This window comes from Cervus canadensis, chromosome X, assembly GCF_019320065.1.
Source record: "Cervus canadensis isolate Bull #8, Minnesota chromosome X, ASM1932006v1, whole genome shotgun sequence".
Lineage (NCBI taxonomy): Eukaryota > Metazoa > Chordata > Mammalia > Artiodactyla > Cervidae > Cervus > Cervus canadensis.
This window is the reverse complement of record NC_057419.1, coordinates 72905757-72929842: the sequence shown is the minus strand read 5'-3', so window position 1 is coordinate 72929842 and position 24086 is coordinate 72905757. Positions and strand designations below refer to the sequence as shown.

The following is a 24086-nucleotide window of genomic DNA, read 5'->3' as shown; positions in this document are numbered from 1 at the left end:
GTTCAATTATTTTCTAGAAAAGAGCTTCAGTGGTTGTCATTATCTTTTATAGAGTCTTCTTCTAAGGTGGGCTGAGTCTCTTCAACAAGATCTATGATTATTTAACAGAGAATTATTTAATCTCCAACTGGGCTTCACAGTGTTTTCACTTTGAATACTAACCTACCATGACAGAGGCAAGATCCAGCACTCTTGTTGCATGTGAATCATGGTGTTTAACTCAGTGGAAGTCATCTTCTGCATGTATTTTCACAAATAATCATGATTTTCTTTGCTATGCTGAATTTAATTTTCTTTTGAAGCCCCATTCCAGTATTTCCCTCATTGTATTGTTTTTTTTTTCTTTTGAGAATGTGTTTATTATGTTCCAAAACCTTGAATAACTCACTTTTCTTTTAAAAATTCAAACTGAAAGGAAAACTAGAGATTTCAACAATGTTCACAAAGGGTGGTGGCTGTCTTGTTTTAAGCTATGGTTATTATTATTTTGCCTAAAGAAAGGTGAACTAATATTTTGGAAAGCTTCGCCAACGGACAAACTTCATCTGGGTCTCCACTTTATGTCTTTTACTCCATGAAAATGTCTTTTCAAAGCAGTGTTATCTGCCCATGGAGAATTTAAACAGGAGTCATCATCATCTTCTTCCAGTTTCTTGAGCTCCTCCTGTCTTCTGTGGTAGTAGAGCATCAGCTGCTTCTGCTCCTCGCTGCTGATGATGGGCTCTCGGGCTGGGGCTCCCTGGCTCCTCTGCTGGATCTTGACGATGATTTTGGTTTTCTCATTCTTCCCCACGTAGTCGGAAAGCTTCTTTGTACGTCTCAGCTCCTTGGCTGCCCACCACAGCTGTGCCTCTGATTCTTTGATGACGTTGAGCCCTGCCTGAGTCCCCGACAAATCTTCTTTATTTTCAAATTCCATCCGGATGGGATCATACGGTGGCAACCCCATGGGATAAACTATCATCACGGCACCTCGAAGCTGGTCCAAGGCGTCATTCACCATCTCCATGGTCACGCAGACATTGGCTTCCACTTGTTTCTTAGATATTATTGCTTTGGCTTCTTCTATAGTCTTCTTTATAACTTGCTTCATTTTTTCATTTGGAGCTTGTCCATTCCGCCGACCAACATCATCTTTTTTAAATACTGAGCCTCCACTAGGGATACACTTTTCACCCCATTCATCCTTTAATTTCAATTCTTCAATCTGTTCATCAGTCAGTCCTTGCATATTAGGAGGCAGAAATACGCCATGTTCTGCTAATTCTTCCATTTCTGAGCAGAGGCGCTGCGCCTTGAGCCGTGCGTTGTAGACTCGGGCCACCTGCGCCGTGAGCTCCTCCAGCTCCGAGCTCCCCGGCGCCTGCAGCAGGAACTGGCTCTCGTCGCCCCGCTTCACGTGCAGCAGAACCATGGTGGCCGCGAGAGCCCCGCCGGAAGGCCCTGGACAAGCGGCCCGCGGTCACCCGCCCCCGCCGGCGGACAGCGAAGATCGCCGACTAACGGTTGCCAGGAGGCCGGAACCCTGCGTTGGAGCGCTCGCGGTGCTCCATTGTATTGTTTTTGGTAATTTTTTCCAAGTCCTATTTCTTTATTGCTTTAACTGAATTATTTTTAGTTTTTGTTTCCTCTTCTTTCATTTGTGTTAATCACCACCTAAATACTTTAGTAACTTTACCAAGATAATGGGTAGAAAATGAAATACAATTGAGAAAAATGTGTTTGAATCAAATAAGTAATTCATCTCTTAAATTAATATGGCTAAGTCCTTTGTTTTAGGGAAAAAATAGCTTATATGTCGTATGTCACAGAAAACAGTTTAATTTAAACTTTATATATTTAATCTTTATTAAATATATGAAACCGTAGGTCTCTTAACACAATTGCTAACATAACATATTTTTGAAGCAATTCTATTTTAAGTTGTACTTACATTTCAAGTAGAAGACTTTATTTTGGTCTCAGAGTTAAACAATCAATTTTTTTCTGCAGAAAAATTGTTTTCAAGGTTGTTAATTTCTTATATATAAAATATAACTAATTAAATAGGTAATGTTACTAAAATGTTTTAAGTGTTTTACATACTGATCATGTAGATCTCGGTATCATACTGTAACAAAATAGAAGTAGTTTCAACTATTAATGCTGATAAATGACATAATCTGGTGGACACTGTTTCACTTTTTGCTTTACTTTCCAAATTTTAATTTATTCATTTATTTTTACTGAAGCATAATTGACTTAGTTTCATGTGTACAACATAGTGATTTGATATTTATAGATTACACACTATACAAAGTTATTACAATATTATTGACTATATTCCCCATGCTGTACTTTACATCTTCATGACATCTGTTTTATAACTGGATGTTTGTATCTCTTAATCCTCATCCCATATTTGGCCCATCCTCCTATTCCCATCTCCTCTGGTAACCACAAGTTTGTTCTCTGTTTCTGTTTTATTGAAATTGTTTTTATGTTGTTGTTGCTTTAGATTCCACATATAAGTGAAAACATACAGTATTTGCCTTTCTCTGACTTTAGTTAAATTTCTTTTGAATATACAAAATGGGCAATAGCTCCAGTTAAATTAAGCAACAACATATCATTACAGGATGGATACTTGGGTTTATTCCAAATTCAAAGGGAGTTCTAAGGGAAAATCAGAACTGGAATTTAAAAAGTTATAGGCATACAGGTGACCCTCTTCCATTCCATTCTTCCTGCTTTTCCATCTGCTTCATTCTGATTATCCTGAAAATAATTTTCTTTGCAACTTTTTGCAAATAAGCCTGAAGAAGTCTCCTCTAAGACCTATGAGTCTCTCAGTTCCAACATTTACAGAACCTAACTGCATGGCAATTTCCCTTTCCTAGGAAAATCTAATTAAATCAACTCAGGCCCCATGTCCAACGCTGGTCTAATCAAAAGTACACAGAACCATATCATGCACTGTTACTGTGATTTCAGTTGTCCACACAAATAGATACAGGGATTGGGGCAATACTTGATTGAGGAAGTTCAGTCCAGTTCAGTTCAGTCGCTCAGTCGTGTCCGACTCTTTGCAACCCCATGAATCGCAGCACACCAGGCCTCCCTGTCAATCACCAACTCAGAGTCTACCCAAACCCATGTCCATCAAGTCAGTGATGCCATCAAGCCATCTCATCCTCTGTCGTTCCCTTCTCCTCCTGCCCCCAATCCTTCCCAGCATTAGGGTCTTTTCCAGTGAGTCAACTCTTCACATGAGGTGGCCAAAGTATTGGAGTTTCAGCTTCAACATCAGTCCTTCCAATGAACATCCAGGACTGATCTCCTTTAGGATGGACTGGTTGGATCTTCTTGCAGTCCAAGGGACTCTCAAGAGTCTTCTCCAACACCATAGTTCAAAAGCATCAATTCTTCAGCGCTCAGCTTTCTTCACCATCCAACTCTCACATCCATATATGACTACTGGAAAATCCATAGCCTTAACTAGATGGACCTTTGCTGGCAAAGTAATTTCTCTGCTTTTAAATATGCTGTCCAGGTTGGTCATAACTTTCCTTCCAAGGAGTAAGCGTCTTTTAATTTAATGGCTGCAATCACCATCCGCAGTGATTTTGGAGCCCCCAAAAATAAAGCCTGACACTATTTCCACTGTTTCCCCATCTATTTCTCATGAGGTGATGGGACCAGATGCCATGATCTTAGTTTTCTGAATGTTGAGCTTTAAGCCAACTTTTTCACTCTCATCCTTCACTTTCATCAAGAGGCTTTTTAGTTCCTCTTCACTTTCTGCCATAAGGCAAATTTGGATAACTCAGCAGTGGCCACAGGACTGGAAAAGGTCACTTTTCATTCCAATCCCAAAGAAATGCAATCCCAAAGAATGCTCGAACTACTGCACAATTGCACTCATCTCACACGCTAGTAAAGTAATGCTCAAAATTCTCCAAGCCAGGCTTCAGCAATATGTGAACCATGAACTTCCAGATGTTCAAGCTGGTTTTAGAAAAGGCAGTGGAACCAGAGATCAAATTGCCAATATCCACTGGATCATAGAAAAAGCAAGAGAGTTCCAGAAAAACATCTATTTCTGCCTTATTGACTATGCCAAAGCCTTTGACTGTGTGGATCACAATAAACTGTGGAAAATTCTGAAAGAGATGGGAATACCAGACCACCTGACCTGCCTCTTGAGAAACCTGTATGCAGGTCAGGAAGCAACAGTTAGAACTGGACATGGAACAACAGACTGGTCCCAAATAGGAAAAGGAGTACGTCAAGGCTGTATATTGTCACCCTGCTTATTTAACTTAAATGCAGAGTACATCATGAGAAACGCTGGGCTGGAAGAAGCACAAGCTGGAATCAAGATTGCAGGGAGAAATATCAGTAACTTCAGATATGCAGACGACACCACCCTTATGGAAGAAAGTGAAGAGGAACTAAAAAGCCTCATTGAGGAAGGGAGTTCTCTTAATCAGAGCTGACATCCCCAAAGTTATTGTTATATCTATATTGTTACAGTTATTAATCAGAAGAAGTAATAAGACTAACTATTCAACAGGTATTGTGCTTCTATCATGGGCCATAAGAACTATGGCCAAGCCTCCCAGCCATAATTTCCTGTTTTCTTCACATGACCCTTATTTTTACCTTATCGAAGAAGAAACTAAAAATTAATAGTGGCTAAATATTGTGCTGAAACTCTCAGAATGGTATGAAAAGATGCCACAGAGTTATAGAATGTAAATTTATTTAATGGAAAAGAGGCAAATGCTTACGAAGGCAGAGGATAGTACCTGATCCCAGAAAGGATTTCACAGATCTCTTAGTGTTTCTGATAGGGAGGCATAGCTATGGGAAATTTCACTGGAATTAACACTGTCATTCTCATAGCAGTTTTATCTCCTTTAGGTCCCCTGGTGACAACTGACTATTCCGCAGATTCTACAACCCATTCACCAGCTAGAAAACAGCTGGTATAATAAAACAACCGAAATAAACTCCTATGTGTCCAGTGCAAGCTTAAGTGAATCAAAAACCAGTTTTCCAGATGTGTCTCCTGGCAGGTCCCTCAAATGCTTATGGTCTATCATCAGTATTTCCATCCTCAGGTCACTGGATTCCTTGCCAAATGACTCTTGGTTTTAGTGCTAAAGCTTAATACATATGTCTAATGCTTTTTTTTTTTTTTTTTAATTTTTTTATTAGTTGGAGGCTAATTACTTCACAACATTTCAGTGGGTTTTGTCATACATTGATATGAATCAGCCATAGATTTACACTTATTCCCCATCCCGATCCCCCCTCCCATCTCCCTCTCCACCCGATTCCTCTGGGTCTTCCCAGTGCACCAGGCCGGAGCACTTGTCTCATGCATCCCACCTGGGCTGGTGATCTGTTTCACCATAGATAGTATACATGCTGTTCTTTTGAAATATCCCACCCTCACATTCTCCCACAGAGTTCAAAAGTCTGTTCTGTATTTCTGTGTCTCTTTCTCCGTTTTGCATATAGGGTTATCGTTACCATCTTTCTAAATTCCATATATATGTGTTAGTATGCTGTAATGTTCTTTATCTTTCTGGCTTACTTCATCTGTATAAGGGGCTCCAGTTTCATCCATCTCATTAGGACTGGTTCAAATGAATTCTTTTTGACGGCTGAGTAAAATTCCATGGTGATATGTACCACAGCTTCGTTATCCATTCATCTGCTGATGGGCATCTTAGGTTGCTTCCATGTCCTGGCTATTATAACAGTGCTGCGATGAACATTGGGGTGCAGTGTCTCTTTCAGATCTGGTTTCCTCAGTGGTGTATGCCCAGAAGTGGGATTGCTGGGTCATATGGCAGTTCTATTTCCAGTTTTTTAAGGAATCTCCACACTGTTCTCCATAGTGGCTGTACTAGTTTGCATTCCCACCAACAGTGTAAGAGGGTTCCCTTTTCTCCACACCCTCTCCAGCATTTATTGCTTGTAGACTTTTGGATAGCAGCCATCCTGACTGGCGTGTAATGGTACCTCATTGTGGTTTTGATTTGCATTTCTCTAATAATGAGTGATGTTGAGCATCTTTTCATGTGTTTGTTAGCCATCTGTATGTCTTCTTTGGAGAAATGTCTGTTTAGTTCTTTGGCCATTTTTTGATTGGGTCATTTATTTTTCTGGAATTGAGCTGCAGGAGTTGCTTGTATATTTTTGAGATTAATCCTTTGTCTGTTTCTTCATTTGCTATTATTTTCTCCCAATCTGAGGGCTGTCTTTTCACCTTACTTATAGTTTCCTTTGTAGTGCAAAAGCTTTTAAGTTTCATTAGGTCCCATTTGTTTAGTTTTGCTTTTATTTCCAATATTCTGGGAGGTGGGTCATAGAGGATCTTGCTGTGTATTTATGTCGGAGAGTGTTTTGCCTATGTTCTCCTCTAGGAGTTTTATAGTTTCTGTCTTACATTTAGATCTTTAATCCATTTTGAGTTTATTTTGTGTATGGTGTTGAAAGTGTTCTAGTTTCATTCTTTTGCAAGTGGTTGACCAGTTTTTCCCAGCACCACTTGTTAAAGAGGTTGTCTTTTTTCCATTGTATATCCTTGCCTCCTTTGTCAAAGAATAAGGTGTCCATAGGTTCGGGGATTATCTCTGGGCTTTCTATTCTGTTCCATTGGTCTAATTCTGTCTTTGCCAGTACCACACTGTCTTGATGACTGTGGCTTTGTAGATTAGATCTGAAGTCAGGCAGGTTGATTCCTCCAGTTCCATTCTTCTTTTTCAAGATTACTTTGGCTATTCGAGGTTTTTTGTATTTCCATACAAATTGTGAAATTCTTTGGTCTAGTTCTGTGAAAAATACCATTGGTAGCTTGATAGGGATTGCATTGAATGTATAGATTGTTTTGGGTAGAATAGCCATTTTGACAATATTGATTCTTCCAATCCATGAACACGGTTGTCTAATGCTTTTAAACAAAATTTATATAGCTACTCTTTTATAAGAAGAAGCCAAATCACTGCTGTCCAGTAGAGAATAATAATTTCTAGCTTATGCACTCACACTGAATCACCTTAAAGTAATAGAATCCAGGCACCCCACAGCTAAAGTTTAATTATGTTGTCTGATAGTAGATTGCTATATTTTGTCATCATTTCAATTCTGCCTCTATCAACATAATGCTTTATTGTTCCCTATTACAAACCCTGTCCATTATTTATTGTTAAAGATTCAATAGTTGAATTTATACTCTGTCACAATAAATCAAGCTTACCCAGCTAATGCAGCATTAAAATGAAATCAGGCTTGCAATATTGTTAAGCTATATATATTAAAGTGTTCGGGTGGACAACATAGGCCAGGCATTCCAAATCTCTCAAGTCACACATACCATACCATCAAAAACTCTGCATTGAATGCCTCTAGGTTTCACGGGACTACTCCAAGTGTTCTGAAATTATCAGATAAGAGAAAAAACACTTGCATACTAAATGCATACTCTTAAGATGAAATTTTGAAAAATATACATAAGAATCTACACCTATATGCCTAAATGTGGGATCTGAAATTACTCAAATGAGTGCTCAATACTGTTTGTGCAAAGCTGGTGTCATAGCAAATGTAATAGTAGTTTATATATATATATATATATCTTACACATATGTATATGTACACACATAAAATTATATGTAATGTTTATTTTAACAAGTTATACATCTTTATGTTTAAAGTATTTAATGGGAAAATGTGGACAGTGCTGCAATCATTTATTTGCAATGATATCTTTCCTTTTATGGGATTTTCCATATTTTGACAGTTTGAGTTTAGCACATTTTTGAGGAAAGTGCTATCATAGAAGGAACCACCAAACAGAAGTTTCTAAAAATGCCTCTCCTTCCTGGCCAAGAGATATCAAAAACATCAGTGTATCTGGAGGGGATGCTAAAAAGTAGTGCTACCTTTAAAGATCTAAAGGCTACAAGGAAGGTGGTCCCTATTTTATTTCTGTTTAATTCACCAGTCTGGGCCCTGCAGAAACTGGATCCAAGAGGATGACTGTAGACTATTTGTAGACTTCAATGAGTAGCAGCCTTGATTGCAACTGCTGTGCTGAACATGGTATCATTGTTAGAATAGATTAATATGGCCTCAGGTACGTGGTATGTGACCATTGATTTGGAAAATGGGTTCTTTCTATTTTAATCAGAAAAGAAGATCAGTAACAGTTTGAATTCATGTGGAACAGACAAATGAATTCATTAGTAGTTTTGCCTCTGGGCTATGTTAACTCTACTGCTCTATTATAATAAAGTCTAAAGATCTCTACTCTGTCTGGATATCCCACAGAATATCACATTGATTCATTACATCAATAATATGTTGATCAGGCAGGATAACCAAGAAGCGGCTATCACAGTTGGCACCTTGGTAAAACATGTGCAATCCGAAGGATGGAATATAAATCTGAGCAAGATTCAGGGGCCCTCAATATCTAAATGATTTTTCTAGATCCAGGGCCAAGACATATGCCCCAAAGTAAAAGAGAAGTGCAGTGCTTCTCTTCAGGTTCTGCAGGAAACACACTCCATACCAAGTACTGTTTCAGTCCATATACTAGGTGACACAAAAATCTGCTGGCTTTGAGTGGGGCCCAAAGCAAAAGAAGTTTTCTGCAGCAAGTCTAAGCTATATAGAGCAAGCATCTGTGCTTTTTGGGCTATGTAGTTTGCTGGACCCCATGATGCTAGACGTATCAGTGGTGGGGAAAGACGCTGTGTTAGACAGAAGAAAGATATTGTCCCCCAAAAGGAAACTGAAGTGTTGTTTTCCTCAAAAGGGAAAAGATGCTAGACATGAAAGAACAAACAGATGTCCAACTCATCTCTATTGTAGTCACTGCAGTTTTTTTGGTGTGTGTGAAGATTTTTGATTCTTGGTTGGTTTATATCTAAAGGGCCATTTTCTTCTCCCAATGAATACTTTTAAAACTCGAGAACACATTTGAACATAATGAGTCAGCATAATTTTAAAAACATTGTTTACCACATGATGTTGAATGTTAACAAAATGACTATGCCATGTAAACACTTTCAAACTTTTGCTGCATCAAAATATTTTATCAAAGATACAATCAAAATTAAAACATTTATTAAAAATACCTATTTTTGAAATTTTGCTCTGCATTGTAACCAAACCCAGAAATAAAATATTTCATAGCAGATCACAATCCAATTACTGTATATCTTTATTTGAAAAAGTGACCAAGAAATAGATTCACTGATCCCCGACTTTGCAATGTAATATATCTGCACTATATGCTAACTCTTCAGCATGATTCTAATAAAAATAAAACTTTTGTTCATTATCGCTTTTAAGCTTTTTGTAATTAACTCTGAATAGAATCACTGAAAAAATAGATCAGAATAGAATATTAAAATCTAAGCTCTATTTGCATAAGTCTGCAATATTCAAAGATCTACAATGTCATTAAAATCTCTTAGTTTACAAACCTAGAAATAAATAATAAAATAAATGGCCCTAGAAACTTTTATTTTCCTTCATATCTCATATGTCTAACAGTGTTCTTTTTGTATTTCTATTTAAAAACTTGGGGGGATACTAATGCATATAGATGATATATATCTTAGATTTATGGAGTAAAGAGCAGCAACATAACTGTCTAGGAAAATTGTTTTAAATCTTCAGCTAGACTACACTGTAAAAGTAAACAATACATTACTAGTATTCTTTTCCCTTCTTATGGGCATAAAAGATACAATTCTCACTTTATACAGTATTTTTTAAATGAAAAGGTACATGGAATTTCTATAGAAGATACTGCGGTTGATGATATTGCTGCTATTTCTAGTATTACTGCATTATTCAAATTCTCCCAATTTTTAAAAAAATATTCTCCCCACATGCTGCGATAGAGTGAATCATCCTATCTTAAAAAGAACATTTTTTTATCTTCCACAATATCAATTGTCAGTCATAACATTAGTATATTAACAGTACATCAATTATACCTAAAAGTTGGAAATATAGATCTCACACTCTATGAGAACTGGAACAATTAATTCTACAGGCAAAAATGAAAGTAGCAGACATTTTTTCACTATTATTTCAGTTATGGCTCATTCAGGTATAAGAGGGTAATTCAACTGAAATTAATTAAATTTAGTACGGAAATTTATTTATCTATACAAAAGGAAAAAGGATTTGGGTTTGGTCATAACTGAAAATAAAACAAACAATTTTATCACTTATGTCTCCACTTTCCCTCCATTCTTGCCACCGCTATCTTGTTACGTTGATTCATTCTGTTAGAAGGAAGGAATTCCTCCTGGAAACCCTGGACCCAATCAACAGCTTAACATTTTCATCAAAAAGAGGATCTTTATCCATGATAGCTATGGGGGAAGTTGTCTAGGGGAACACTGATTGGACATGCCTAATGTTCCAGCAATCACTGCCCTAGTCATTGTTGCCCAAAAGGTGGAGGACGAAAAAGTATAGGCAGAATTAGTCTTGTCAAAACTACATTAAATGTATTTCCCAAAGGGGAAACATACATTGTCCTAGAAAGAAGATAAAATCCTTGACAGATATGAGGGAAAAAAAGCCAAAAGCTAAAAAAAAAGTTATATAGCACAATTATGGATAGACCATTTTATTTGTAATCCATAGAACTATCTTACTAAAATTTCAAGCTACACTGATTAAATACATAAGGAGCAATAAATCTGAAGGGTAACTGGTCACTAATCTCTTTCCTCCTTTAACAGCCTAGAAGAGTGGCTCAGAAGTCTGAGTTAGCTCATCAAAATGGTTCCAAATCAGCAAAGGACAGGTCAAGGCTGCATATTGTTACCCTGCTTATTTAACTTATATGCAGAGTACATCAAGTGAAATGCTGGGCTGAATGAAGCACAAGCTGGAATCAAGATTGCCAGGAGGAATATCAATAATCTCAGATATGCAGATGGCAACATCCTTATGGCAGAAAGTGAAGAAGAACTAAACAGCCTCTTGATGAAAGTGAAAGAGGAGAGTGAAAAAGTTGGCTTAAAACTCAACATTCAGAAAATGAAGATCATGGCATCTGGTCCCATCACTTCATGGCAAATAGATGGGGAAACAATAGAAATGGTGACAGACTTTATTTTGGGGGGCTCCAAAATCACTGCAGATGATGACTGCAGCCATGAAATTAAAAGACGTTTGCTCCTTGGGAGGAAAGCTATGACCAACCTACACAGCATATTAAAAAGCAGCAACATTATTTTGCCAACAAAGGTCCATCTAGTTAAAGCTATGGTTTTTCCAGTGGTCATGTATGGATGTAAGAGTTGGACTATAAAGAAAGCTGAGTGCCAAAGAACTGATGCTTTTGAACTGTGGTGTTGGAGAAGACTCTTGAGTGTCCCTTGGACCACAAGGAGATCCAACCAGTCCATCCCAAGGTAAATCAGTTCTGAATATTCATTGGAAGGACTGATGCTGAAGCTGAAACTCCCAATACTTGGGCCACCTGATGCAAAGAACTGACTCACTAGAAAAGACCCTGATGCTGGGAAAGATTGAAGGTGGAAGGAGAAGGGGCTGACAGAGGATGAGATGGTTGGATGGCATCACTGATTCGATGGACATGAGCTTGAGTAAGCTCTGGGAGTTGGTGATGGACAGGGAAGCCTGGCACGCTACAGTCCATGGGGTCACAAAGAATCGGACACGACTGAGTGACTGAACTAAGCTGAATACCAGTTACAAGGCTTCAGAAAGTTCCCATTTCTAACAAGGCCACTTTCCTAACCAGGGAGTTCCTCTGTATCTTGGTTACATAGATTTCCCCTGCTCTTCATTTTAAATACATAGCTATTTACAGATTTGGGAGGAGGGTTCCTCCTATCTAGCATAATGTGATGTGTGCAGACCTATGCCCAGCCTTCACTGTGGGATAGGGAGAGTTCAGGGAAATATGTGTGTTCTACATTTTTCTGCTTTTAAGTTCTCTCCCAATAAATCCTCTTTTATATCTGCACCACATGATGCTTCGCCTGACACAGTTTAAACATTTTCTTTCATGGAGCTTTGAAAACTGTGAATTGGGTCACATGATTTAACATTTTTATATTGCAATCAATATGGTGCATTAATTGGCTTACTCAGGATCATGGTACATTTGGGAACATAAAATCATGTTGAAAAATAAGTTTCCATTATTTTGCCTCTCTTATTAAAATTATGCCTTTTTATAAGTTTCTATTGCACACCATCTACTGATATTTTCATATCCCCCAAATATCCAGTTGTCTGCCATCTAGTGACTAGTCCACACATTAGATAACTGCTCATTTATTAAATATTTTATACTTAGAGTCTTTTTAAAAAAGCATTTCCTCTGCATGACTTAGGGAAAGAAAGAGTGAGTCATCACTTTTTATGGGACAAGAGAACTAAATAACTACATCAAGAGATGTTTATTAAAAAGTATAATGCTAACTAGACTTCCCTGGTGGCTCAGACTGAGAAGAATCTGTCTGTCAATGCAGGAGACCTAGGTTGTAATCTTGGGTTGGGAAGATCCCATGGAGAAGGGAATGGCAACGCACTCCAGTATTCTTGCCTGGAGAATTCCATGGACAGAGGAGTTTGATGGGCCACAGTAGTCCATGGGGTCGCAAAGAGTCGAACACGACTGAGTGACTAACACTTTCACTTTCATAATGCCAACTAAATAATGTGAAATATATATAGACACTATTTAAAAAATAAAACAAATTTTTGTGTGCAAGTTCTGTTATTTAAAGTTCTAATACACTGCAATATCATATGGCTTAGAAACTTCATAGAAGATGCTTAGGTACATTATTCTATTCCATGATTGATTGAAGACAATTATAAAGCTGCTAGAAAAATACGGAAGCTTGGAGAAAACAATAAAATATGTAGAATGAATTTTCAAAATAAAATCACAGAATTAAATCTGAAGGGCACACACATCATACATACACACCCACATATACAGTGATCATTTGAATAATACACAGTGGGATGAGAGACATTAATTTCACATTTGTCACAATGGGATCATAACCTAGATTTTTAAGAGGATACACAAGAAAGAAAGAAGTTACAAAGAATTAAAAACTGTAATACATGAATAAATGCAGTGTGTGGAGGCAATATACTGTAAGAAGATGGTATATTAGAATAGAAAAGAAGAAATGTAACTTGGACTTAGTTTATTATCTGCAGAATATTCATCCTCATAGAAACACAATTTCCATATCAGCAAAATGGAAACTGTAGTAAAACCTTCATTGACTTTTTAGGTACATTTGAGACAAGTAAACATTACATCTTTGTTGAGATTAGATACAGACACACCTCCAGATGTGCACATCCCCATAGTTATGCATCTTGGCGCATGGAGCCTTTGTGTTAATTAGAAAAGATGGCCCTTACTCCAGGTAGCTGCAACTCTACCCCACGAAGCAAGTGATGTTTAGAAGAGTTTGGAATTGATTTTTAACCCCCACTTGCCCTCTTTGCTGGTTACCTATGTAAAGTGAACAGCTGGAACATATGTTCAGGGCCCAGCACTCTTGGTTATTGTGGGTTTAGCTAATACTAATGAAAAAGTGAGAAACAAGTTAATAGGGATTCATTTTTCAGCTCTATTGATCATAGAGAAAAAAGGATAAACCTTTAGAGAAAGGCTTAGCTTTTTTACTATTAATAAGAAAGACTACCCAAAATTTATGGCCATTTTGTTTCAATGTTGGGAAAGACTGAAAATTTAATAACTCTTTTATGATTAAACCCATCTCATTTTGATTTATATATATATGTATATTCTATACAAATTTTATGGGAAAACTAGCTCTATGAGATATGAATCAATTTTAGATAAGTGGTTTTGATAGTAAAGTCACACAGTATGGCAATCCTGTGATGAAAAGAATGTGGTTTCTTTATTCCAGTTTGTCTTAGAAACTAATATAACATCTGTTGTGCATCTCCAAACAAGGATAATTCCTGTGACTTTTTTTTTTCAAAATAATTTACAGTGGAAACCATTTCTGAGTCAGTGAGGGTTCAACCAGAGAAGCACAACTAGTAGATTAGATGGATCAATTGATCAACACATATACAGACAGGTAGATACAGAGACATTTATCACAGGGAATTGGCTATCCCAACTGTGGGAGCTGTATTAACAGTTTTTTTAAGTCTCTGTCTCCACATCTGATGCTACAACATGAAGTCCGCAGGGAAGGCAGTCAGGGAGGGAAGATCAGAAAACCTATAAACACAAGCTGGCCCAGGAGTGAAAAAAGGATCAGGAAAACTCAAGGAAGCTAGAGCATTTGCAGGTCTAGATGCTGCTTCATGCCAATGAAGTGAGTCAGCAGACCAGCAACAACGTATGTAATCTACAACATGGTTGTTGGCTTCCCTTTCACTGTCCAACAAAGACTCTTTGGGAAAAGGATTCACTAGTAACCTGTCTAGAAAAAAAGCAACTTTCTCGGCTATGGACTCCATAAAAGTCCAGACTCAATAAAAGGTAGGACAAATTCTACTGCTTAAAATTAAAGAAAAAATTCATAGCCAAGACAGAAAGAAATTTGGGCAAAGTTGAAAGAAAATTACTATCTGGCAGAAAATATTTGCAACATATGTTAGAGATAAAATAAAGAAATCTAAATGATGAAGTCTAATAACCATCAAAGTAAAAATGATAGAAAAAAACGGGTAAAAAAATTGAATAATTTTATATTTCAAAACAACTTTAAAGAGACATAAAAAAGTTCTTAAACTCCTAAAAATAAGCTAAAATTTGCATCTAATGAGGAAAATGTAATTTAAAATCACACACTGGCAATTTCTTGCATGTCACATTGTCAAAAATTTGAGAGCTCAACCACACCCTCTGTTGGCAAATTGCAAAACAGGCACTCACATACTGCTAGCAGGAATGCAGAAGAGTACAATCTTCATGAAAGGCAATTTGGTAAAATTTAACAAATGTACTTAATGTCTTTACCCTTTGACTCAAAAGTACCACTTTCAGAAATCTAACCAGAGGGTATACTGCAAAAATGTCAATAGGAAGAGAAGCAGGAGGTAGAGAAAAGCAAAGGAAAAAGCACAAGTCTATTCATTGCAGCATTTGTTTCTTATTCAACAACATTGGAAATGATGTGTCTCTAATAGAAAAGATTAAATAAATAATTTATGGTATATGCACACAGTGGAGGTCTTCACTGGAAGGTTTATGTAAACTGATACAGACTGATTTACAGGATACACAGTCAGGAGAAAAAAACAAATACAAAAGAATATGTATCACACACTCCCTTTTGTGCATTAAGACAAGAAAATACATATATACATGTATCTCCACGTTTTTAGAAAAAGGTAAAAAGAAAGCAGAAACTACTGAGATTTGATTACCTACAGGGGATAAGAAAGTGATGAAAGAGTTGTAGAACTGGAAGATGAGTAAAACTTCTCTGAGTATGCCTTTGGTGTAGTTTTAACTCTCAGAACAATTTCAGGATTTTAGGTACTCGAAATATAAAATGAAAAGAAATGACTTAATCAAAATAAAGTAAACAAGGATGTGGATAAATCTCTAAAATAGAAACCAAATAGAAATAAGTGAACTCATATTTCAGATTAACTACAAAATATTTTAATATAGTATTTTGACTTAATTTCAAAAATCACTTAATTCTAGTTAGAAGATTTGATTTTTGCAATGGTGAATTCTGAAATTATATTCTGCACAATTCTAGAATAAAGCAAATCAGTATATATATCACAGATAATAAGAGCCATGTTTATCACTGCTGGAAAAGCAAGTTACTAATATGTAAAAAGAAAGGGTCAGGGTAAACCACATAGTACTGAACTGAAAATGGAATTACAGTTGGAATTCATGGTTTAAATACATGGATATAGATGTTGGTATAGGTGTAGGTGGCTTCCCCCAATGGCTCAACAAGTAAAGAATCTGCCTGCAATGCAGGAGATGTGAGTTCGATCCCTGCATCAGGAAGATCCCCTGGAGGAAGGCATGGCTACCCACTCCAGTATTCTTGCCTGTAGAATGCCATGGACAGAGGAACCTGGAGGGCTACAGTTCACAGGGTCAGAAAGAAAGAGTTGGACACAACTGCCAGTTTATTAAATTTTTTAGAAGTCCAGCGCTCTGCCAGCACATCCTCTTAACGGTTACAACATGTTACTGCATCATGAACATCTTACCATTAAGAAAAAGGCCTTTGCAGAATTTAGTTCAATTCAGTTGCTCAGTCATGTCCGACTCTTAAACTGCAGCACACCAGGCTTCTCTGTCCATCACCAGGCTTCCCTGTCCATCACCAATTCCCAGAGGTTGCTCAAACTCATGTCCATTGAGTTGGTGATGCCATCCAACCATCTCCCTCTGTCTCTTTCTCCTCCTGCCTTCAATCTTTCCCAGCATAAGGGTCTTTTCAAATGAGTCAGTTCTTTGCATCAGGTGGCCAAAGTATTGGAGCTTCAGCTTCAGCATCAGTCCTTCCAATGAATGTTCAGGATTAATATCCTTTAGGATGGACTGGTTGGATCTCCTTGTAGTCCAAGGGACGTTCAAGAGTCTACTCCAACACCACAGCTCAAAAGCATAAACTCTTCAGCACTCAGCCTTCTTTATGGTCTGACTCTCACATCCATACATGACTACTGGAAAAACCATAGCTTTGACTATATGGACCTTTGTTGGCAAAGTAACGTCTCTGCTTTTTAATACACTGTCTAGGTTGGTCATAGCTTTTCTTCCAAGGAGCAAGTGTCTTTTAATTTCATGGCTGCAGTCATCACCTGAAATAATTGTGGAGCCCAAGAAAATAAAATCTGTCACATTTTCCATTGTTTCCCTATCTATTTGCCATGAAGTGATGGGATTAGATGTCATGATCTTCGTTTTCTGAATGTTGAGTTTTAAGCCAGCCTTTTCACTCGCTTCTTTCACTTTCATCAAGAGGCTCTTTAGTTCCTCTTTGCTTTCTGCCATAACGGTGGTGTCATCTGCATATCTGAGGTTACTGATATTTCTCCCAGAAATCTTGATTCCAGCTGGTGCTTCATCCAGCCTGGCATTTCACATGATGTACTCTGCATAGAAGTTAAATAAGCAGGGTGACAACATACAGCCTTGATGTACTCCTTTCCCAATTTGAAACCAGTCCATTGTTCCATGTCCGGTTCTAACTGCTGCTTCTTGACCTGTATACAGATTTCTCAGGAGGCAGGTAAGGTGACCTGGTTTATAGGCAGACTATAACAGATGTGAGAATGCTACTTGGATCCATTTATTTAGTGACTTACAAGACTGTGAGTTTTGAGTAAGGTCCAAAGCAAGAGACCTGGACCATAAAGAAAACTGAGTGCTAAAGAATTGATGTTTTTGAACTGTGGTGTTGGAGAAGACTCTTGAGAGTATGTTGGATTGCAAGGAGATCAAGCCAGTCAATCCTGAAGGAAGTCAACTCTGAATATTCATTAGAAGGACTGATCCTCCAGTTCATTGGAAGGACTAATTGAAGCTGAGGCTCCAATACTCTGGTCACCTGATGCAAAGAGCTGACTCAGAAAAGACACTCATGATGGGAAAGACTGAAGGTAGGAGGAGAAGGAGACGACAGAGGATGAGATGGTTGGATGGCATTACCGACTCAATGGACATGAGTTTGAGCAAGCTCTGGGAGATGGTGAAGGACAGGGATGTCTGGCATGCTAAAATACATGGGGTCGCAAAGAGTCGGACATGACTGAGTGACTGAACAACAACAATGAAAGAGACTGTTCTGGAATACATTCAAGCTCTGATACATAGCAGATACCAAGGCACTTAAGGCACCCATATATAAAGATGCCACATATATTCATAGTTCAGGCCCCTAGGATTCTGGAACAAGGACATGCCATTTGCAGAAGAGAAGCAGTCACCACTCAAAAAGCAATGCTTTGCATGTTGCTAGGCCCTGGTAGAACAGGAATATCTAACTATGGGGGCGTCAAAGAACCATGTGACCAGAAATGCTTATCATAAACTGGCTATTTTCTAATCCATCAAGTTATAAAATTGCAGAAGAAGGCATAGCAGGAATTCATCAAACGATAAAAATTGTATATCAAAATGGGCCTGAGACAGCCAGAAAGATAGTCAAAAATGTAGCACAGACCTATTTTATACCTATTGCCGCTGCTCTGAGGACTTCTCTAACAGGAATTCCTATAAGCCTGGTTCATAAATGAACTGGCTCAATATACTGGTGGAAGCTGAAAGTTTACTACTACTCCTACATCATATCACATGTAATGTACATTATATTACATTACATTACATACAGGCTCACTCTAAGTTAAGCTATAAGATGTTGGTAAGGGGAAACCTTCCCAATGGACATGGCTTCAAACAGTGTATCTGGTCAACTTGATGTAAAGGAATAAGCAGCCTGGGTTAGAAAATGCATAGAATCCTGTGCAGTGTTGAATATGTTTGCTGGTTGGACAGCTGCCTGGAAGGAGGATAAATGGAAGAGTATGATCGAGGAGGTCTGAGAAACAAGCATATGAATGAACCTATCACAGCGGTAATAGAGTAGACATATCTTTTTCTCATTTTCATGCCCAAAAGAGAGCATCCAGCACTGGACAGTGAAAAGCAGTGGGGTTAAGTTAATCCACCCAGTGAAGTTCAACCAGCCTCTGCCCTAAGCCTCCTCACTTACAATGGTGCCATAATAAGAATAACCATAGTATCAGAGGTGCAGACTATACATAGGTCTAAGTGAGTAGTTTTGCACTACCATGTTTCCAAGGTACATCCACGTTGTAGCATATATCAAAATTTCATTCTTTTTTTTAAAAAATTATTTTCCATTGAAGTACAGTTGATTTGCAAAGTTGTATTAGTTTCTGGTGTACAGCAAAGTGATTCAGTTACACACACACACACACTTTCCTATTCTTTTCCAATTATGGTTTATCACAGGATACTGAATATAGCTCCCTGTGCTATACAACAGGACCTTGTTGTTTATCCATCCTACATATAATAGTTTGCCTCTACTAATCTCAAACTCTCAATCCATTCCTCCCTACCACCCCTCCCCAGTAGCAACCACAACTCTGTTATCTGTATCTGTGAGTCTGTTTCTGTTTTGTAACTAAGTTCATTTCTGTCGTATTTTAGATTCCACATGTAAGTGATGTCTGTGCTTCTCTTTCTTCACTTAGTATGATAATCTCTAGTCCATCTATGCTGCTGCAAACCACATTATCTCCTTTTTATGGTTGATTAGTATCCCACTGTGTGTGTGTGTATGTATATATATATAATACATACATATATACTGCATCTCCTTTATCCATTCCTCCTTTATCCATATCCATCTCCTTTATCCATCCATAACCTAAATGCTGATGGACATTTAGGTTGTTTCCATTTCTTGGTGACTGTAACTAGTGCTGCTGTGAACATAGGGGTGCATGGATCTTTTTGAACTACAGTTTTGTTCAGAAATAAACATAGGAGAGGGACTGCTGGATCAGATGGCAACTCTATGTTTAGTTTTTTGAGGAGCTTCCATACTGTTTTTCACAGTGGCTGCACCAATTTCCACCAACAGTGTAGGAGGGTTTCCTTTTCTCCATACCCTCTCCAGCATTTGTTATTTGTAGAGAAAGTTTATTCTTTTTAATGGTTGAATAATATTCCATTTTACATATAACATTTTGTTCATGCACTCATCTGCTGATGGACACTTGGGCTGTTTGCTCCTTTTGACTACTGTGGAAAATGATGCTATGAACATTAGTGTACAAATGTCTGTCTCCATGCTTTAAAATATTTGGATATATACATAGCAGTGGAATTGCTGGGTTATACGGTAGTTCTCTGGTTAATCTTTTGAGGAAATGCCAAACCATTTCCGACAGTAGCCTTACCATTTTACTTTCCCACCAGCAATGCACTAGGGTTTCAATTTCTCAAGATTCTCACCAACAGATGTTATTTTCCATTAAAAAAACTTACAGCTTTTTTAGTATGCATGACAGGTTATCTCATTGCAGTTTTGATTTATATTTCAATAATGACTAATGATGTTCAGCATATTCTCATGTATTTATTGGGGATGTGTATATCTTCTTTAGAGAAATGTCTATTTAAGTCTTTTTTGTCCATTTTTAATTGGGTTGTTTATTTTTGTTGTTCTTGAGTTGTAAGAATTCTTTATATGTTCTGGATATTCATCCCTTATGAAATGAATGAATTACAAATAATTTCTTCCATTCTATTGGGTGTCTTCTTACTTCCTTGATAGTGTCCTTCAATGTACAAAGTTCTTGATGAAGTTACATACACACACACACACATGTATACACACACACACATAATTTTTTCTTTTGTTGCTTATGCTTCTGGCATCAAATTCACGGAATCAGAGACAGATCCTATGTCATGACTTTCCCTGAGGTTTTCTTACAAGAATATTATATAGATCTTTTTTGACTTATGATGGGGTTATATCCCAATAAAACCACTATAAACTGAAAATACTGTAAGCTGAAAATACATTTAATACATCTAACCCACTGAATTTCATAGCTTAGCCTGGTCTACCTTAAACATGCTCAGAATACTTAGGCAAAATCATCTAACACAAAAGCCATTTTATAATAAAGTATTAGTATCTCATGTATTAGGTTAGCCAAAAAGTTTGTTTGGGTTTTTCCATAACAACTTATTATTGGAAAACCTAATAATTTATTGAATATTGTATTGAAAGTAAAACACAGAATGGTTGTATAGGTACAGAATAGTTGTAAGTATATTGGTTGTTTACCCTCAGGATGTTGTGGCTGACTAGTAGCTGCAGTTTGTTGCTCCTACCCAGCAACGTGAAATAGTATGGTACCACATATTGCTAGCTTAGAAAAACATCAAAATTCAAAATTAGAAGTATGGTTTCTACTGAGTAAGTATCACTTTTGCAACATCATAAAGTTAAAAAATTCTAAGTCAGGGACCTTCTGTCATTTTAGCTCTTAAATTTATGTTTTGAGTTAATTTTTGTATATGATGTAAGGTAAACATGCGGCTTCTCTCTTTGGCATGTAAACATCTAGTTTGCTCAGCGCCATTTCTTATAATGACTGTCCTTTCTCCATTGCAAGGTTTTGGCACCCCTGTCAAAAAACAATTGATCACATATATAAGGGCTTACTTCTGTGCTATCTACTCTTTTTCATTGGTCTATATATCTTCCCTTATTGCTTTAATTACTGTAGTTTTGTAGTAAGTTTCAAAGTCAAGAAGTGTGAGTGCTCTAACTTCGTTCTTTTTCATGATTGTTTCGGGTATTCAGTGCCCCTTGCAGTTCCATATGAATTTGAGGTTTAGCTTTTCCATTTCTGTGAAAAAGGCTGTTAGGAATTTTATTATCTTATAATGCTAGTCTTCCTAGCTCTAACGATAGGATATCTTTTCATATATTTAGATCTTTATTATGTCTCAGCAATGTTTTGTCGTTTTCATTGTATGTCTTTCACCTCCTTAGTTTTACTTATTACTAAAATTTAATTCTTTAAGATGCTGCTATAAATAGAACCACTTTTGTAATTTCTTTTTCAGATTGTTCATTGCTGGTATGTAAGAAACAAAGCTGATTTTCATGTGTTGTTCCTGTACCCACACCTTTGCTGAATTCAATTATTAGCTCTAGTAGCTTTCATGTGGATTCTTTGGGACTTTCTAAAAAGTATAGGATCATGTGATCTGCAAATAAAGATAGGTGTTACCATTTTCTTTCCAGTTTGGAAGCCTCTTATTTTTCTTGTCTAATAGCTCTGACTAGAATTTCCAAAAAATATTAACTAGCACCAGTGAAAGCAGGAATCAGTGTCCCATTCCTGATCTTACAGGGAAAGCTTTTATGTTATTCACCATTGATTATGACAGATGTTAGTTATGGGTTTTTCATAAATAAACTTTGACATGTTAAGAAATTTTCCCTCTAGTCCAAATTTTTTGAGAGTTTTTTTTTATCATGAAAGCCTGCTAGATTTTTGTCAAATGACTTTTCTACATCAACTGAGATGATCATGTGTTTCTCTCCTGGTTTTATTGTGATGTATTACATTAACTTCCTTATGTCACCCCACTTGCATTCCTGGGATGAATCCTACTTGGTTATGGTGAATAATGCTTTTAATATGCTGCTGGATTTGATTTGCTAAGAATTGTTGATTTGTCGAGAATTTTTGCCCAATTAATTTTTGAGACAATTAAAGTTCCTAATTATGATGTAGTCCATTTAGTCAACCTTTTACTTCACTGTTGTTTATCAAAAGATGTGGAGCAGTATAAGACACTTATAAAAACACACAGCTGTTAAAGAACTGGCTTCCTGAAAAAGAAAGAATGAAAAATCAACAAGAATAAGCCTCATAACCCAACAGAAAATAGGGGATAAAATGAACCTGCCTTTTAAATTTCCCTTTCCCAGAAAAAGATGTCCAAGTAGTCTACAAACATAGTCAACACAGTACATATTAAAATTATGAGATACCACTAAAATTTAAGAAACAAAAGCATTTCAGCACACACACACATTCACACACAATACTTGCTATTGTCAAGGATGTCGGCAATGGGAATTTTATTAAGGTATTGATAAGAATATAAACTATTTAAAGTACTCTGAAATACAGTTTGATATTATCTACCAAAATTAAAGATATTCCTGCTCTAAAACTCAGCAATTCTACTCCCACATCTCTACCTTAAAGAAATATAGGAACATATATAGCAAGCAACATATACAAAATATGCTAGCATCATTCTTTGTGATATCTCAAACTGGAAATACTGTCAAACTCATTGAAAAGTAAAATGGATAAAAAATTATTAAGTCAAAAATGAAATATTATGAAAAATCAACATGAATTAATTAGAACTACATGTATGTTCCCTATAAACATAATGCTGAGAAGTTAAGTGTAGAACACTTTGTCTATATTACTCCATTTGAGTAACATAAAAGATAAGATTCACATAAATCGTACTGGTTAAGGACACCTTCCAAGGGAGTAAAGCTATAAAGAAAAGAAGGAAATAGCTACCATAAAATTCATATTCTCTTTCGAAGAGAGATGTAGTGATTATGATAGAGTCTGAATGAGGTTTTTAGGTTGATGACTCTATTTATTCCTTGATCATGAGGATCATTGAACAGAAGTTCATTATATGAGAAAGGACTGAGTTGTATATTCTTACTTTGTACAGTTTCCTTAATATATATTATAGTTCACAATAAAATGTGATAAAACATAAATAGTTGGTTAAAACATAATCCTCTAATATTTGGAATTGCTCTAATTACAGGGAAACACTTTTGCCTGAAACAAGGAGTTTTAAATGTATTTGCCAGTGACAAGAGGTAGGCCTCAGTGGCTGGTATCTGAAAATTGAACTGGCTGCTGGAAGAGTTTGCTCATAATATTGTTTACATTGCACACCACTTAGTTTTAGGCTACCAGAAATGAATGTCTTCATAACAATAGGAAAGGAGGGTTTAATAAAATTGTGGATAGATTTCTCCCATTGCCCTTAAAAGACAGAAAAACTCAGGAACCCTAGAATATATATTTTAGTGTAAAAGATTACACAATAGCCTGAGTATGATTTACTTTTGATGAATTAAACAGTCTTTTTTAATAGCAAGAATAAACCCCTCACACAGCTTCTAAGAAAAATAGTAATGCAAATATAAACACATATGAACCCAAAACGATTAGATTTTCTTTCAGATCAATCTTTTTTGAGGTCTGCTAGTTAGATAAAGATCCAAGAGCTAAAGTTACAACAGTGACTTTGTTTTCTAAATGAAGGAAGAAAACATTTTCATACTCATTTAAACATTCACTGGGTATAGCCTGCTAGATATTTTCTAAGCACCCTCGCTTAAATAATCTCATTAAGTATTTATGATCAACAAATGGAACTGGAATTATTTTCCAAACTTTACAGATGAGGATATTGA

General features: G+C 36.8%; 1 protein-coding gene across 2 annotated transcripts; it reads right to left on the bottom strand.

Moving 5' to 3' along the window:
- Window positions 1–343: 343 nt before the first annotated feature.
- On the bottom strand, window positions 344–1541 carry LOC122435807 (cilia- and flagella-associated protein 298-like). 2 transcript variants are annotated; one of them, XM_043459880.1, is made up of 2 exons: window positions 1122–1185; window positions 344–1053 (listed from the first exon to the last, which is right to left on the bottom strand). In XM_043459880.1, the coding sequence occupies exons 1-2, from the start codon at window positions 1183–1185 to the stop codon at window positions 542–544; spliced, it is 576 nt and encodes a 191-aa protein (XP_043315815.1). In that variant the 3' UTR covers window positions 344–541. The 2 variants fall into 2 exon arrangements, with proteins under 2 accessions (XP_043315815.1, XP_043315814.1); XM_043459879.1 differs by having other exon boundaries at window positions 344–1541.
- Between the last annotated feature and the right edge of the window lie 22545 nt (window positions 1542–24086).